This window comes from Echinops telfairi, unplaced genomic scaffold (assembly GCF_000313985.2).
Source record: "Echinops telfairi isolate 266 unplaced genomic scaffold, ASM31398v2 ScPeMD7_7469;HRSCAF=8507_1, whole genome shotgun sequence".
Lineage (NCBI taxonomy): Eukaryota > Metazoa > Chordata > Mammalia > Afrosoricida > Tenrecidae > Echinops > Echinops telfairi.
The window spans coordinates 7891924-7906939 of record NW_022111373.1 but is presented as its reverse complement, the minus strand read 5'-3'; the positions used below and the strand labels follow the sequence as shown (position 1 = coordinate 7906939).

Sequence of the window (15016 nt, the reverse complement as noted above, 5' to 3'; positions counted from 1 at the left end):
ACTCACTAGAGACTGACACGTCTATCTGAGGATGTGACGGACGGCCAAGATCTTTCTTCTACATCTAATCTGTTCAAAGCAAGTGCAGGTAGACATCAACATCACCCCGGACTGTGCACCTGAGCTGACATGCTTTTCTTACACTTTGAGGACGATTCCACAAGGGTCATGAGATGCCCTGTCCCTGGGGGAAGTGTGATGGGGCAGGGGAGGGGGCGTTGTGGGAGAAAACAAAGGCTACTGTGACATGATTTAGGGCTTTGGCCACTTTTATTTTCTTTCTTTTTGTTGTTGTTGTTTACAGTTAATTCCACATTTAAAAGACTTCATTAAGCACGATGGCTCTGGCTAGACCCCAGATGAGCTACTGAAGATGGAGCTGGCTATTCTGGACAGAGTGCACCGAGACCTCTGTGTCGGGATGCCGCTGGACTGCAGGACTAGAGTGAGGATGAGGGGCTTGCAGAGTCTACCTGAGACTCGATTGTGCCTTTGAACAGCTGTTCACGACATAGGACGGCAAAGCACGGGCATGCGCAAGTCCCCACACATGCACCACAGTGAGGTCACCCACAGGGCTCATGACATACGCAAGAATGAAAATGTATCATACACAGACCCCAAGCCAACACAGTTCCACCAGACTCCCACTTGGAAAGGACATGAAATTAACTTTACAAAGGTGTTTCCGACGGCACTAGTCCGGTGAGAGTTTCTCTTTTAAATACACACTGCAAAAATAGTTCACTTTCTAGTCTGACTGCTGTACATAAAAAGCTCTCTGCGTTTGCAACACTTTACACACATTCACTTAGCTGTCTTTATTCACCCACACACAACCCTTTCCTTGAGGCTTTAGACCATATCGATCTGGCACTTAAAAATATATATCACACGTGAGTCTCTGGTTTTCGTTAGGGGAATGGTGGTCCTCTGTAAGGATATGATTCTGTTAGTAAGGCAAAATTATGCAATGTGGCGATGCCATGGGGTTTGGGTCTGTTATGAAGCATGAAGATTAAATCGCTGAGGGCTGTTTCATTATGAAACCTGGCCGCGATTGCCAAGGGCTGGGCCACTTCTCGTGTCAAGCAGATGCGGGCAGCTTTTCTGCTGCCTGGATCTTGAAGTCACTTCTGAAACATTGTCATCACAGTACTTTCGGGTCCCGGTGACCATGCAACAGAGCAGACTGACCTTCTCCTCTGAGATTCGAGCTCAGCTTGGCCATCGAAGGGGCATTAAACCCCAGGCCCTGTTGTCGGGCTGTGCGTGGGAATGAAAAGGGCTGGGCTTTTTCATTCTGAGGACCAAGCATCTGATGCTTCCCGAAGGAGGCTGGCATCGTTTGCACTTTTGGTCACGGACATATGAAAAGGACGGGGTTTTCTGTTCTAACATTAAAAACCACGATCTCCAGTTCTACAGCCTGGTGGTACTGGGCGGCCCCGCGTGATGGAGCTGCTGCCTCAGAGGAATCCTTCCCGCCACGTCGTGTCCCTGACCAGGCAGCTGCAGCACTGGATGGCGGGCCACCAGCTGCTGCAGTTCAAGGGCTCCACACTGGCCTTGGTCATCATCACCTTAGAGTTGGATAGGCTCGTGCCTGATTGGTTCACTCCTCCTACATCTGATCTGCTAAAGAAACACAGGCAGACATCAACTTTGCCCCAGACCAGGCTCTCAGAGCTGTGCCTCCGCATCCCCACAGGGCACCCAGAGTCCTCTCAGCCATTGTAGGTACCAGAGATGTTCTGGCTACGATGATTCTGGAAAAAAGAGTCTGACTTAACTATTGGCCATGCCCTTTTGGCTTGGGAGATGGGATTCTTGTTCCCTGCAGCCGACCGGTGGTGGCTTTCCTCTGACAGTGAGACACTGAGCTTCATGTTGGCAAGTGTGAATTCCAAACTTGCCAAACTCTGTATGGGAGACCAGTCCCCGGAGAAGGGCATCATGCTTGGTAACGTTGGGTAGAGAAAGAGAGGAAGCCCCACAATGAGATGGATGGGCACCACAGCTGCCACCGCAGGCTCCAGCATAGCACTCATTGTGAAGACGGCACAGGACCGGGCAGCCTTTTTTTCTGCTGTGCATAGGATTGCTATACACTGGGGCCCACTTGATGGCACCTGCCAATGCCACCACCCTCTGGATGAGGGTATAGTGCCAGACACTGGGGCACAACGAACACAGGGATGGGGAAGGGGGTGTCCGAAGGCCTGGGGATGGGCAGGTTAAGATGGAAGGCATAGTTAGGCAGATGGCGCTTTTATGGAGGTTGAAAATGGATGTCCCTGAGACGGCACAGTTAATGCTTGTAAAGTTAATGCTTGTAAACCTGAGGTTGCTTCATTCTGACACTCAACTGCTTATTCCTTTAGTTGCACTGGGTTCAAGACTGGCCACTCCGTTTTAATGACAGGCCAGCATTGCCCAGGTCAGTCACTGCCAGGAACTTGCCACTGCACTGACATTTGATCATTATGCTGCAAAGACCGCTTTCTGTTTCACCTGTTGGCCAGCCCGGCCTCTGTCTGCCCCCGCTGCCCTCCAGCGGAAAAGCACAGCAGCCTTCCTCCTTGGTCAGACTGAGTTCTTTCGCTGATTGGAATACTTATCTGAGCCACGGAGAAAGTGCTCTACGTGGAATCCTTTGGAGAATTAGGGAAATAAAAGCAAGTCAGGAAGGATCACTAGAGCTAAGACTGGTCCGAAGCCTCCCAAGTCACACTCTGCCTCTGTTTTTCACCCTTGGGCCTGAAAGTCGGAAGCTGGAGGCTCAGGGGAACCTTGTTTTTGCTTCCTCCCCAGCAACGCTTGGTGCATTGGTGGCTGAGAGCACTGGGCTACCAGGCCAGATTCAAAACCCAAATCAAGGCCATCAAGTCAAATCTGATTCATAGTGACAATATAGGGCAGGGTAGAATGACCCCCATGGGTTTCCAAGACTGTAACTCTTTATGGGAGTAGAAAGCCTTGTCTTTCTCCCATGGAGTAACTGGTGGTTCTGAACTGCTCACCTTGGAGTTAGCAACATAACACCTAACCTCTATGCCACCAGGACTCTCTACGAGGCCAGAAGGTTGCCCTCAATCAGGGCTGAAGGGTCAGGGCTGGTTCTGACCCACCAGTCCTTGCTGCCCTGGCCAGGTTCTCACAGTTTCTCAGGCTTGTACCAGATACGTGTGCAGTGGCCCAACGGCCCTGCCCACCACTTGAAAACAGGCCCCTCTCCGGGCCCTGTTATCCTGACGTGGCCAAAACTTATAGCTCCTCTTCCCAAGGGCTGGATTCTACAACACACCGTTTAAGGTTGAGTAAGCTGAGCCAATTTAAGCATATTTCCCCTTATTAGGCTTCAGTGAAGTCATTTATTTGCTTGCTCAGGGGGATGTTTGTCAAGGATGGGTCTTACAGAATAACACCGGGTGAGGGGCCGCTGTGAAAGCTTGGGGTTGGGATGAGCAGGTCCTGAGATCCAGCTTGCTCCCAGCACTGTGCTGCAGCAGGAGGGGCCCGGCATGGCGGGGGAAGCCAGCTGCCCCTCTGAAGCTCTGGTACCACACAGAGCTGTTCTCTACTCAGCGGCCCCCAGCTGGGGCTATCTAAGCAGTGCTGGGACTGAGATGTGCATGCCTGAGCTGCACTCACTGTGTGTGTGAACGTGCAAAGCCATGAGGGAGGGGTGGGAGCTGCTGGGCGCTGCAGAGTGATCACAGACCAACCCCTCCTCCTCTGGAAACAAACGTGTTTGCTCTAGCGTTTGTACAAGTCAACACTCATTGCTTTCAAGCCTGTCTGATTCTCATCTCACACATATGGTACAAAGTGCAGTTAGACTTGCTGGAGTCAACTGTACTTGGAAGATCATCGCCTGGGTTCTGCTAATTAGAGTCCTCTTGTCCAGTTCCCATCTTAAGAGCTGCTGAAGGGGCAGCATCTGCTTCATGCCACCTCGCCCATAGTGGGCACCATTGCCCTCTGCCTCCTCCTCCCACCACTCTAAGTGGGTCATGGAGTGGAAGGTTAGAGGCTCATCTCAAGGGCCCACACCAAAGGATTGGGCTTTGGGAGTTGCCAAGAGGCACCGGGCCTCTAACCAGGTAACTCCAGGTTTAAGCACAGCTTGTTCCCACAGTTGATCCAACTCTCACTCTTTCGGGGAACAAAGGTGAAACTGTGTTCCCGGCCAGCCTGACGTGGCTCTGGTTAACTCTCCTCTTGGGAGCAAGCTCCTTTACTGCTGGAGCCCCCACTGAGTTTGAAACAAGCCATCCCTGGTGCTGCTCCAGTCTGCCTTGCAGCCCAGCTCCCTCCCAGCCCCTACTGCCCTGCCACCACTGACCCTCTCAGTTCTCTGCCCTCCGCTTTCCCCCTTTCCTTTCCTGTTCTTCCTGAGATTGGGAAGTCAAAAGCCACCTCAGTCTAGAGGCTGGGGCTCATGGTGGGGGAAATCTGGACGCAACCCCTCGTGCTGTGACCCCACACACACACACACACACACACACACACACACACACAGCAGGGCTTGGTGGAGGTCTGTGGCGGTAGGTGCAAGGTGAACAGTAGCTCTGCCACCCCAGGAAGGGCAGGCGGGCTGGGACTGGGGGGTGGGGTGGGGTGGTTTACAGGGCAGGTGAGCTTTGTCCAAACAGCAAGGCCCTCCATCGAGACCCTTCTCCCTCTGGCTTCCTGGAGCCCTCACAGCCTGGTGACAACTTGGCTTCCCTGCCACCTGCCTTTCCTACCTTCACAGTGGCCATCACCCGTCTCAGACCCTATGTTCTAGCCTAAGGCCCCACAGAGAAGGGTCCCCAACAGAGGAGCTCAAGAGTCTGTCATCACCGCCTTCCACCTCAAGCAGCCTGCCCACTGGACCTCCCCCTAAAGCCTCCTTCTGTCTGCCCAGCAGCCCACAGTCCAACTGCACCCTTCCAGTTACTAGCCAGATGGTCTTTGGGTGCTTGGCCTATGAAATGGGAGAGAATAATGTCATCTACCCAAGGGCTCATGAGCATTAGAAGGGTTAGTGCGGGGGTGGGGGGGGGTGTACTTCAGAGCAGTGCCAGGCGCCTGATGAGCAGTTTAATAGCCATTGCTTTATGTGAGACCTCTAAGCGACGGCTGTAAAGCGTAGGGTGCTCCTTCACGCATGTGCTGCGCAGCACCTCATCTGCCCAATAAAGGCTCAGGGACCACAGTGGCATCTTCTCTTTCCTGTGACTACCTTCCACCCCACACCCATCCAAAGCCCCCACCCTACCCCCAGATGCCCACAGCAGAATGAATTATTCAAATGCCATGCCTGCAAGAGCTGATCTAATGAACACTACAAAGCTCCCAGGAAAGGATAACATATTAGTCAGCTTGGGAGACCTTGTTAAATCAGGAAGGAAAGCTGCTGCCCAAAAAAAGACACCACGAAAAACTCAAAATAAATGCAAAATTTAATGGGGGGAGGGGGAGAAAAAAAAGACTACAAAGTAAATGGAAAGGAACAAAAACAGTCAATGAATGGAGTAAATGAATTAACAAATGAAGCTGTTTTTAGAAAAGCACATTAATGTAACAGACCAGCAAGCCACACTTTCCTGGGGCCTCTTATCCAGTCATGTGAGCCCCACTGAACAGGAAACCTACACGCACGCACACACAGCAGTGGTCATACAAGTGCGACCATGGAGATTTGGGCTGCCCACACCTGGCCTGGCCATACATGCTGGTTTGCCAGGGAGAGTCCCAGGGTACACCTGCTGACCTGACGTAATGAGTCAGTCATTCTCAGAAGTGCCTCCGTTTGACAGGAATTACACGGTAAGTCTACACAAAGTCAATGTGGCTCCTGGAAGCCATGATGGCAGATGCCAACACGATCCCCCTAGATGCCCTCATGATGCCAGCGGAGGCACTGAGAAAGAGACACGCATACAAGCCCCCTGTCTGGACTTGCAGCACCCCCACAGGGCAGCGAAGAACCCGCCCGGGGGCAAACTGCCACATCCTCCTCCTGCACAGCAGCTGGGGGTCCACACTGCTGACCTCTTGGTTAGCAGCCAAGGCTTCAACCCCCAGAGCTCCTTGAGAAAGAAGGGTCCAGTCCACAAGGGGGGCTTGTTAGATAATGGTAAGCCTTAAGCTTGCCTTATGCACCACGGAGTAATTTGGTCTCAGTTGAAAAAAAATCCCAAAGACAAATAGAGGGTGGGGATGGGGGGCAGGCAGGGGTGGGGGCAGGGAAGCTCGCTGAAGCACAGGAAGCGCAGTCCCCCCACAAATGGAGAAACCCTGGGATCACAGGCAGGCACAACAGTGGCCTTCCAGGGTGCCCTGGGTGCTGCCTGCAGGCAGTGGGGGACAGGCTCAGTCAAGAGCTGGCTGGCCCTCCTACATAACAGTGGACCTCACCTGCAGAAATACATTGGTAGAGAGAGGTGATCTCAAAGGCCACATGGAGACCCAAGGGAATACACTTAAAGACGTATCAGTATCCTGAAGACAAGTCTCCCACGGTCCCTAACTGCCTTGTCGGGTGCTAACAGATCGATTCTGGCTCAGAGAGACCCTACGGAACGGGGCAACTGCCCCATGGGATTCCCACGGCTGTCATCTTAAGGAAGCTGCCTCTTCATTCTCCTGAGGAGCGAGGAGCGGCTGGTAGTTTACAACCACCATGTGGTGTGCAGCCTAAGGCTGACCTCTGTGCCACCTGCTATCTACTTAGACAGTGCCGGGGTGGGGGTGGGGGGCTTTTGAGATGGCAACACTGAAGCACTGGCTTTCAGCCATGGCTGTCACGCTCCTGAGGCTCCATCCTCAGGGCCCCTGACAAGGTCCTGTACCGAAGGTTACTTCGACAGTCTTTTCAGAGAAGGAAACCTGGGTCTGTCCCTGGCATGGCACTTGGTGAACGTTCATTTCACACATTAATGAAGCTGGCTCCAGGCCTGGTGTCGGGGCCCCTCTTTCCGGGCACCGTCACCCTCAGTCCCACCATCTCAGAGGGGCAGGAGGAAGGGAGCCCGTGGTTGTGCACGTCAAGCAGGTCACGGTGGTGAGGGGGGGCAGTGGAGACTGGGGGCTTGAAAAAATGAGCCGTGAGTCCAATCATAATTTAGCATGGCTTCCTAAGGCGTCCAGCTCAGAACACTGGCCTGTGAGCGCTTGAAGGGCAGGAGCCGGGCGAGACGCTAAGTAGCCCCAGTGCGCAGCACACGGCTTCATCAACATGAAACACAGGGGCTTCCTTCTCTTCTGCTCAGTTCAGCCTCCCTTTTTACAACTGTCTTCAACCCAACTCCCAGTGGCTGGTGGAGAAAACCGTCACTGGGCTAGCACTCTTTGGGGGTAGGGTGGCAAGGGGTGGGGGGAAGCACTTTAGCTGCTCTTGGGGTCTCTCTTTTGTTCCTTCAACCAACCAGGCACAGCAAGCGTCTTCAGGCCCCAGGGCTTGGTCATAGAAGGAAGCAATCAATGCCCATGGAATAAAACCCTTCTGAGCATTCTGCATGTGGGGCTTACTTAGCTGCAGTCATACATTTAGCACAGCTTTGAGGTGCTGCTGTGTGCACAGGGAGCCCCCAGGGCCACAGGGCTTTAGGCTGCTGTTCCATTTACATGCACAGTGGCAACACTGGGCCCCTGTTGTGCCGGTGGTCCACTTCCATCCGCAAAGAAATTCCAAACACGGTCATGGACGTTTATTCCTCGCCTCTCCTCTACGGAGAGGCACCTTGGTACACATCAGAACCGTTTAGAGGGGTTTTTAGTTTGTGAAAACCAGGAAGACAGTGTTAACGTAGGAAAATAACGGTAGAGGGAACAATTCATCTTTATGCTCATCGCCAAAATAAAAATTTAGGAAGTTTGTTTTGTCTTTAAAAAAGAGGTTATTGAAATGAAGCACTTGGTTAGAAAAAACATAAACCAGAGGGCAGCCGGGTAGACGCTGCGGCATGTGGACTGGGCCCAGCGGCTGCACCGAGGGCACCCACAGGTTGCCATCTTGACGCTGGACAAACAGGCCTGGCGTTGGCCGGCCAGCGGGGCCCATGACTGCTCCATCATGGAATAGTGACACTGTAAATGGAAGACCAGCCACTGGCTCTGCAAAAAATAAACCTCGTCAGTTTGGGCTCCAGCTTTCATGGCTTTTCCGTGTTTGCATAGAGATGGTGGCCCGCCAGGCCCGGGGGCAGCTGGGCCAGGATCGGGGGTCAGGTGAAGCAAGGCTGTAAACACTGGAGTCTGTACCAGCTCCCAGTCCGTCCTCACACCATGTTATGGGTGAAGGGTCACAAGGTGTGATTCACGCAACTTAACACATGAAAGGCTAAAGTCCACTCTTGACATGTAAAGTCTGTGGGTGCGTTAACTGAAAAATAAAAACCAAACAAACGAACAAACAAACAAAAAAACCAGACATGTTAAAAGATACGCAGACCAAATCAAACAGAAGCAAAAGAGACAGCACAGGCGGGCACGGGGTAGGGGCAGTCAGTTTGGCATTTGTGACCAGCAAACCAGAGGACTCGCTGCAGTGTGTGTGGCGTCCCAGGCTGAGGGTCAAGATCTGGTTGGGAAGTAATTTTGCAGAAAATGGATTAACATTTGAAGGAAAAGTCCAACCTACCAAAGCCATTCAACTCTGAAGGCGTGAAAGGCACTCCCGTCCCCTGACCAGGGCAGGAGGAAGAGGTGGACCTGACACCCCCACCCACCAACCCACTCAGTCTCACTCGGCCTCTGCAAGGCGAGCACAGAAGAAACTTTTCTCAGAGGCTAACCTGACTGACGCTTGCTGCCGCATCCCGCAACAGAAAAGAGCTGCTTTCTAGGCCCAGGCCTGGAAAACATACCAAGGAACCCAGGCCCCACGGGAAAAGCAGAGGGACCAGGCAGCAGGGGCGAGTCCCCCACCCCAGAGACACGCCTGCAAGCCAGCAGAGCTGGTGTGGAGTCTGGGGCACTCTGGTTAGCCTGCTGGCTTTGACCTTGTCCTAAGTGCCTGCCTTAGTGGCGTCTCCACAGCTGCTTTCCTAGAGAGCCCTACTTGTTTTTTCTTTGACCAGATGACCTGGGTCAAAATGGCAGGGGACAGGACATGGTTATTGGGGTCACGGGCTCCCCTGGCTCTTCTCCCAAGGAGAAGCCAGATGTCTGAGCCGCACAAGTCTCAGCTCAGAGTCCCCACCCCCACCAAGCCAAGGGCAGGGCTGGAAGCAAATGGGAAGCACAGGGGACATTTACTTGGCTGAGAGGTGGGGTGGGGTGGGGGTGGGGAACCCTTGGGCAGCTCAGGGTCTGTGGCAGCAGGGTAGGGGCAGGGGGGAGGGGTGTGTGGAGCTACAGGAAGGTGAAGGATCTTGTTCCAGAGCAGAGAAGGGGCCTTACGAATCTGCACCCCAACCCTCAAATGCTTCCTTCCGTGCCTTTGACCTTCCCCAGTTTCACTCTTAGTCAGCTTGTGCCTATGCTTTTGAGGGTTAGGTGTGCCTGAGCCTGTGTGCATGCTGAGAGAGAAGAAACAAGCCCGTGTGCACACGTGTGGGGGAAACATGTGGTAGAAGGGGGAGAATCCCTGGGAGCCAGGGCAGAGCTAAGCTTGTGGAAACCAAAAAGAACAAATTCACAGCCATCGAGTCAATTCTGACTCCCAGGGACTGTATAGAGCCTAGTAGAGCTGTCCCTGTGGGTTTCCAAGACTGTTAACTCCTCACAGGAGTAAAAAGCTTTCTTTCTCCGTCATGTGGAAACAGTCCATTAAAAAGACCAAGGACAAGTGACTCAGGGCTGCCCCCACCTGGTCAACAAGTCAACTACACTCTCTGATGCCAGGAAAAAGCCTCTGACATCCTGGAGACCACACTTGTGAGCAGCTACTCCCACTACACGTGGGGACAGACCCACAGGGCCTCTGCAGAGACCTCTGACCTTCGGGTGTCCCAAGTGCTCTCCACCGAGAGAGAGCTGGGTAGTTATTGATCAGAGTGTCTGGGTCAGCGCTGGCTGGGCACCATGCTCCCAGCTCCTTCTCCCCACCTGCAGCCAGGCTGGGCCAGCCACACCCTTAGAGGCAGCTGCAGCAGCGTGCTCACAGCAGGTTCGGTTGGAGCAGAACCACAGGAATTCCGCTGAGAAGGCACTGTCCCTCCAGTGGCCTAAACGCCTTCCCCACTACCTCCATGGCCACAGCCTCTCCCTGCTGGGAAGGTCCAGCCTTCACCAACATTGCAGAGGGCAGGCGCCAGGAGGGGAGGCTGCAGGAAAACCCAGGGAGAGAGAAGGCAAGAGCGAGGGCGGGGTGGGGGGTAAGAGCAGGCCACCTGTGCAACAGAGAATGTGAAAGCGGAGGAGGGAAAAAGAAAGGTGAGCCAGAGAGAGAGGAGTGGCAAGTGAAAAGGCAGCGGAAGATGGGCAACCAGCAGAGTGGGCAGGGGTGGGCGCAGGCGCAGGGGAGGGGCCGGCACCTACTTCTTCTTGTCTTTGTCTTTCCGCAGAGGCTGCTGCGAGGTGGCGTGGAAGGCCTGCGACTGCAGGGCCTCCACGGCCGCCTTCCTGCGGGTAAAGGCGCTGGTCTCCTCCTCCAGCTCCTGCCGCTTCTCCTCCACCCTGCGCTTCTCCTCCTGGTGCACCCGCTTCAGGTGCTCAAACTTCTCGTGGAGCTGGGAGTGCAAGGCAGGGGAGCTTGCGGGGAGGACTTTGGGGGAAGGCTTCGGCAGCCCTCTCTCCCAGCCAGGCCCTGCCCTCGCTCCTCGCCACGCCCCCTCACCCCGCCACCGCCCTCTCTGGTCTCCCACACGCGCCACACGCCCCCGGACCCTGAGCTCACCTCCCTTTCCTTCTCCTTCAACTCCAGCTCCGTCTCCTTCACTTTGTTGACGAACATCTGCCGCATCTCCTCCTCTTTCTTCTGCAGCTCGCTCAGGAACTCTTTCCTCTTGGCCTCGTAGGTCTCCTGTAGGCTGTGGGGACCCAGAGGAAAGAGGCCATGGGGAATTACGTGGAGCGGGGTTCACTGGGAGGATCCTGATGCCTCTGGCCTGGAGGAAGCCCCACTCACCTAAAGGGCTGGCTGTCGCCTTCGCTGTCCTGGAAGCCCATCTCCTCCAGCTTGCAGCGCCGGTAGAGCTCGTAGTGCCGGCTGTGGGTCTGCTCCCGGAGATCCTCCATGTTCACCCGGATCAGCATCTCCCTTAGCTTCACAAAGTCGCAGTGATTCTCGTTCTCCACTGAGCGCAGAGGGAGCGAGCGCAGGTGTCAGCCGGGCACGGGGCGAGTGGGACCCCAGGCAGGCACGTGGGAGGGGCTGGGGGCGCCCAGGGCAGGGTGCTGGAGGAAGGGACCCAGGCAAGGCAGGGGACTAAGCCCAGGGCCCGCCGCACTCACCCTGCACCACTCCCCAAGGGTACTGCCGTGCTCGGACCAGCTTGTTCCCCACCTTCACCTCCTCGGTGCTACCCACCACAGCAAAGGGCAGGTGTGCCTGCAAAAGGCCCGAGACGGCATCAGCACCAAGTAGGCGCACAGGCTCGTGGACAGACCCATCATTGGCCCTGGGTCCTCGAAGGGGCAGACCAAGGACTTACTTCCTGGCTGCCTTTCAGGGAAGGGTCCTAAAACCTACAAACAGCAGGGTGTGCTGGACCCTCCCTCAGACTTCCTCCTGGGGTCCCTACTCCCTTTTGGCCAACCAAAACTCCCTCCCAAAGCTCCCTCTGGAAATGTGGGGGCGGGGCTCCCTTCCCAGTTCCCAAGCCCTGGCAGCATGCCTGCTCCCTCCTGTAGTTCCAGGTTCCCACCCTAGACGCCTTCATGAGAAACACAAGCCTCAGGGCAGATACCACCTCCAGGGGCTCCCAGGCCTGGCCCCCAGCTGCAGGCCTAGCCTGCTTCCAGATGCCCATTCTCTGCCCCAGAGAGGCTGAGGCTGGAATCTCTTGGGGTCATGGGTGACCTGTGTAGGACCCTGGTCCCTGGCCCAGTGCTCACATTCATGACCGCATTGATCTCTGCCACAGCCTCATCGTCGGTGGGAAACTGGTAGATCTGGACCCCGTTGCTGACGAGCTCGCCCATGATCTTGATCTTGAACTTGTGGAGCTCGCTCTTGGAGATGGTGTCCGCCTTGGCAATGATGGGGATGATGTTCACCTGCCAGGAGCGGGGAGCAGGGGCGACAGGTTAGAGAGCTGTCTTTCAGCAAAGGTTGTGTCTCAACTCTGGACAGTGCACTCTGCCAGGCATCTGAGAAGCTCTGGCCTTGACCCATCCACCAGAGACCATTCTCCAGATTTTAATGATTGATGTAGGGACCCCGGTGGTGGAGTGGTTACTCAACTGGGCTGCTAACTTGCAGAGTCAGCAGTTTGAATCCACCAGCCGCTCCTTGGGAGAACGACTTGGCTTTCTACTCCCGTAAAGAGTTACAGTCTCGGAAACCCATGAGAGCAGTTCTACTCCCGCAATCGACTCAATGGCAGTGTTTCTTGTTTGTTTGCAGGGCTTCCTACAGCCTTGGATTTGCCCCAAGCCACTACCCAGCCCCTCTGTCCCCTTGGGAACACCGGCATGCTCTGCAGGTCTCAGCTGGCCAGGGCGTGACCAAAGCAGCGGGCTGAGTTTGGGAAGACCACCTTATCAGCAGTGGGCACAGGACAGCCTCAAAATCTGCCCAGCCCAGGTTGCTCCCGTTTTCACAATCAAAATGAACTCCCAAGATGAGCAGGGCAGTCACAAGGGCACCAACAGGGACTCCGGGCCCCCAACCCTTCTGGCTTTCCCCATGAAGCTGCTGCCTCCCCCACCCCTCCCTTACTGTGACCGCTCTACTTTTGCATTCCCATGCTGCAGTTTATCCCGCTCTCCATCTCGCTCTCGGCCTTGGGGCAAACCCAGAGGGATGGGACAGAAGGAAAGGGGGAACAGAGCAGCCTGGAGCCCCAGAAGGGAGGGCTGTGAGCCCAGAGACCTTGCTGTCCAGCTTCTTCATGGTCACCAGGTCCAGGGACTTGAGGGAGTGGCCCGTGGGGGTGATGAAGTAGAGGCAGACGTGGATCCTGGTGTCATGGTAGTCGAAGAGGGAGCGCCGGATCTTCAGCTCCTCTTGCAGATAGTTTTCAAACTGCGCATCAATGTAGTCGACGATGGGCCTGTAACTACAGAAAGATCCATCACCTCGGAGGCGGGTGGCTGGGCAGGGTGGGCAGGGGCTGCGGAGGGGTTTCTCTGACCCGCCGCCCCAAGGAGAAAGCAGTCGGCATAGAGGTTGGAGCTCAGGCACTGTCACCAGGCACAGGTGGTGGAACAGGGAGGGGTTTCTCTGGGTGGGGCCGCCCTTCCCGCCTCTTGCCTCTCGTCCTTATTGATCTGATCCCCGAAGCCCACAGCGTCCACGATGGTCAGCTTGAGCTGCACGTTGCTCTCCTGGAGGTTGTATGTCTGGGGCCGCAGGCGCACACACTCCTCATGGTGGCTGGCCTCCTCCGTCTCGAATGTGGTGTTGAAGAGCGTGTTCATCAGCGTGGACTTGCCAATGCCAGTCTCCCCTGAGCCGCAGGAGTGAGCGGACAGAGGTGGGTATCAGAGGCTGGAGCAGGGACCCCACAGGCCACCAGCAAGACAGGCTTCCTTATCCCTCCTGCTCTGCAGTCATCCCTCCCACAGGGAGGGGCACAGCCGGGCAGCTGTGGCACCCTCTTCCAAACCAGGATGGCCCAGGCCCCAAGAAGCATCAAAGGGCAGGGCACCCACAGCCTGGCAGACATCCTTCAGATGTCCTGGGAGTCCCGGGGCCTTCCAGTCTCCAAGTCCTGGGCTCCATTGGGCCAGCTGTCAGCGCAGGCCTGACTCCATGGTATTGAGATGAAGGGTGGCACCCTCTCTTTAAGGAGCAGTGCCTAGCTTACCAAAGTGTTACTGACTTATCGCTCTCCCCCACCCACCCCCCCAAGTCTGTAATGAGCTGATTCTTGACTCTAGGAAACCCTGTGTGTTTCAGAAGAGAGCTGTGCTTCACAGGGCTTTCAACGGCTGTGAGCTTTGGGGAGTAGATGGCCAGGCCTATCTGTGGAGGCACTGCTGGGCGGAAACAAAGTGCCTACCTTTCCGTCGGTGGCTGAGCGCTATGGCTTAACACTGGCGCCACCCAAGGCCGCCGTGTCACACCATAGGAAGGGGTGATTCTTTTTGGAAAACAAATGAGTGAACAAATGAATCTAAACCTCTCTGATAAACGCCCATTTCACAAAGTCCTGTCACATGCCTCGTCCTGTTTAATCCTCACAGTAATGGTGAGTCAGGCTCTGGCTCCAACTTGGCCCTTGGCCCTGGCAGAGACACCGACCAAACCTGACGTCCCAAGGTTCTGCTCGGTCTGACAAGTCCCCCGGCTGCTTCTCAGGGGCCCGGGCAGCAATGCCCCATCTCCTGGAAGGCCCTCATTGTCCGTGGCCTGAGGCTGCTGCTGGGCCTGGCATGGACACTCACCCACACAGAGGATGTTGAAGCTGAAGCCCTGAGTGACCGACTTGCTGACCAGCTGGTCGGGGAGGCTGTCGAAGCCCACATGGCCCCCCAGGGAGAGATTTCGGGACTCCAGTTCTGCATTCTGCTAGGAGAGAGACAGAGGGAGACCGTGAGCCAGCTAGCTGGGTAGAGAAGCCACTCCAGGAGCAAAGCCCAGGACATGGCAGGCCTGCACCAGCGCTCCCATTCCAGACCAAGGGTCTACAGAGGGCGCCCAGTGGGCTGAGTGCAGCAGCCCTGGACCCCAAGGTACCGGGGAAAGGCCCTGCTAGCCAGGGCCGCCGGTGACTAGTTCCCATCCTCTCCTGGAACAGTGGCCCCAGGATGCGTGGTAGTTCCCTGTGGGCTCATGTTTCTCCTGCTCAAGAACAATCCCTGACCCATCCTGAGTCTCCAACAAAGATACCAACAGCCAGGATTAGAATGTGTGCGAGGCAGTGACTAGGTCTGAGGCTGCGGCTTAGGAGCAAGCGGCGGCGGGGGGTGGGGG

At 55.5% G+C, this 15016-nt stretch overlaps 1 protein-coding gene across 7 annotated transcripts; it reads right to left on the bottom strand.

Annotated features, from left to right (window-relative positions):
• Positions 1–243: 243 nt before the first annotated feature.
• On the bottom strand, positions 244–14608 carry SEPTIN8 (septin 8). 7 transcript variants are annotated; one of them, XM_013005604.2, is made up of 9 exons: positions 14488–14608; positions 13352–13547; positions 12971–13157; positions 11992–12153; positions 11389–11485; positions 11063–11231; positions 10832–10964; positions 10474–10664; positions 244–1638 (listed from the first exon to the last, which is right to left on the bottom strand). In XM_013005604.2, exons 2-9 carry the CDS (start codon positions 13516–13518, stop codon positions 1470–1472), a joined length of 1275 nt encoding a protein of 424 aa, XP_012861058.1. In that variant the 5' UTR covers positions 13519–13547; positions 14488–14608; the 3' UTR covers positions 244–1469. The 7 variants fall into 7 exon arrangements, with proteins under 7 accessions (XP_012861058.1, XP_030744813.2, XP_045140906.1 ...); XM_030888953.2 differs by having other exon boundaries at positions 12971–13151; XM_045284971.1 differs by having other exon boundaries at positions 244–1635; positions 14488–14570.
• Positions 14609–15016: the final 408 nt, after the last annotated feature.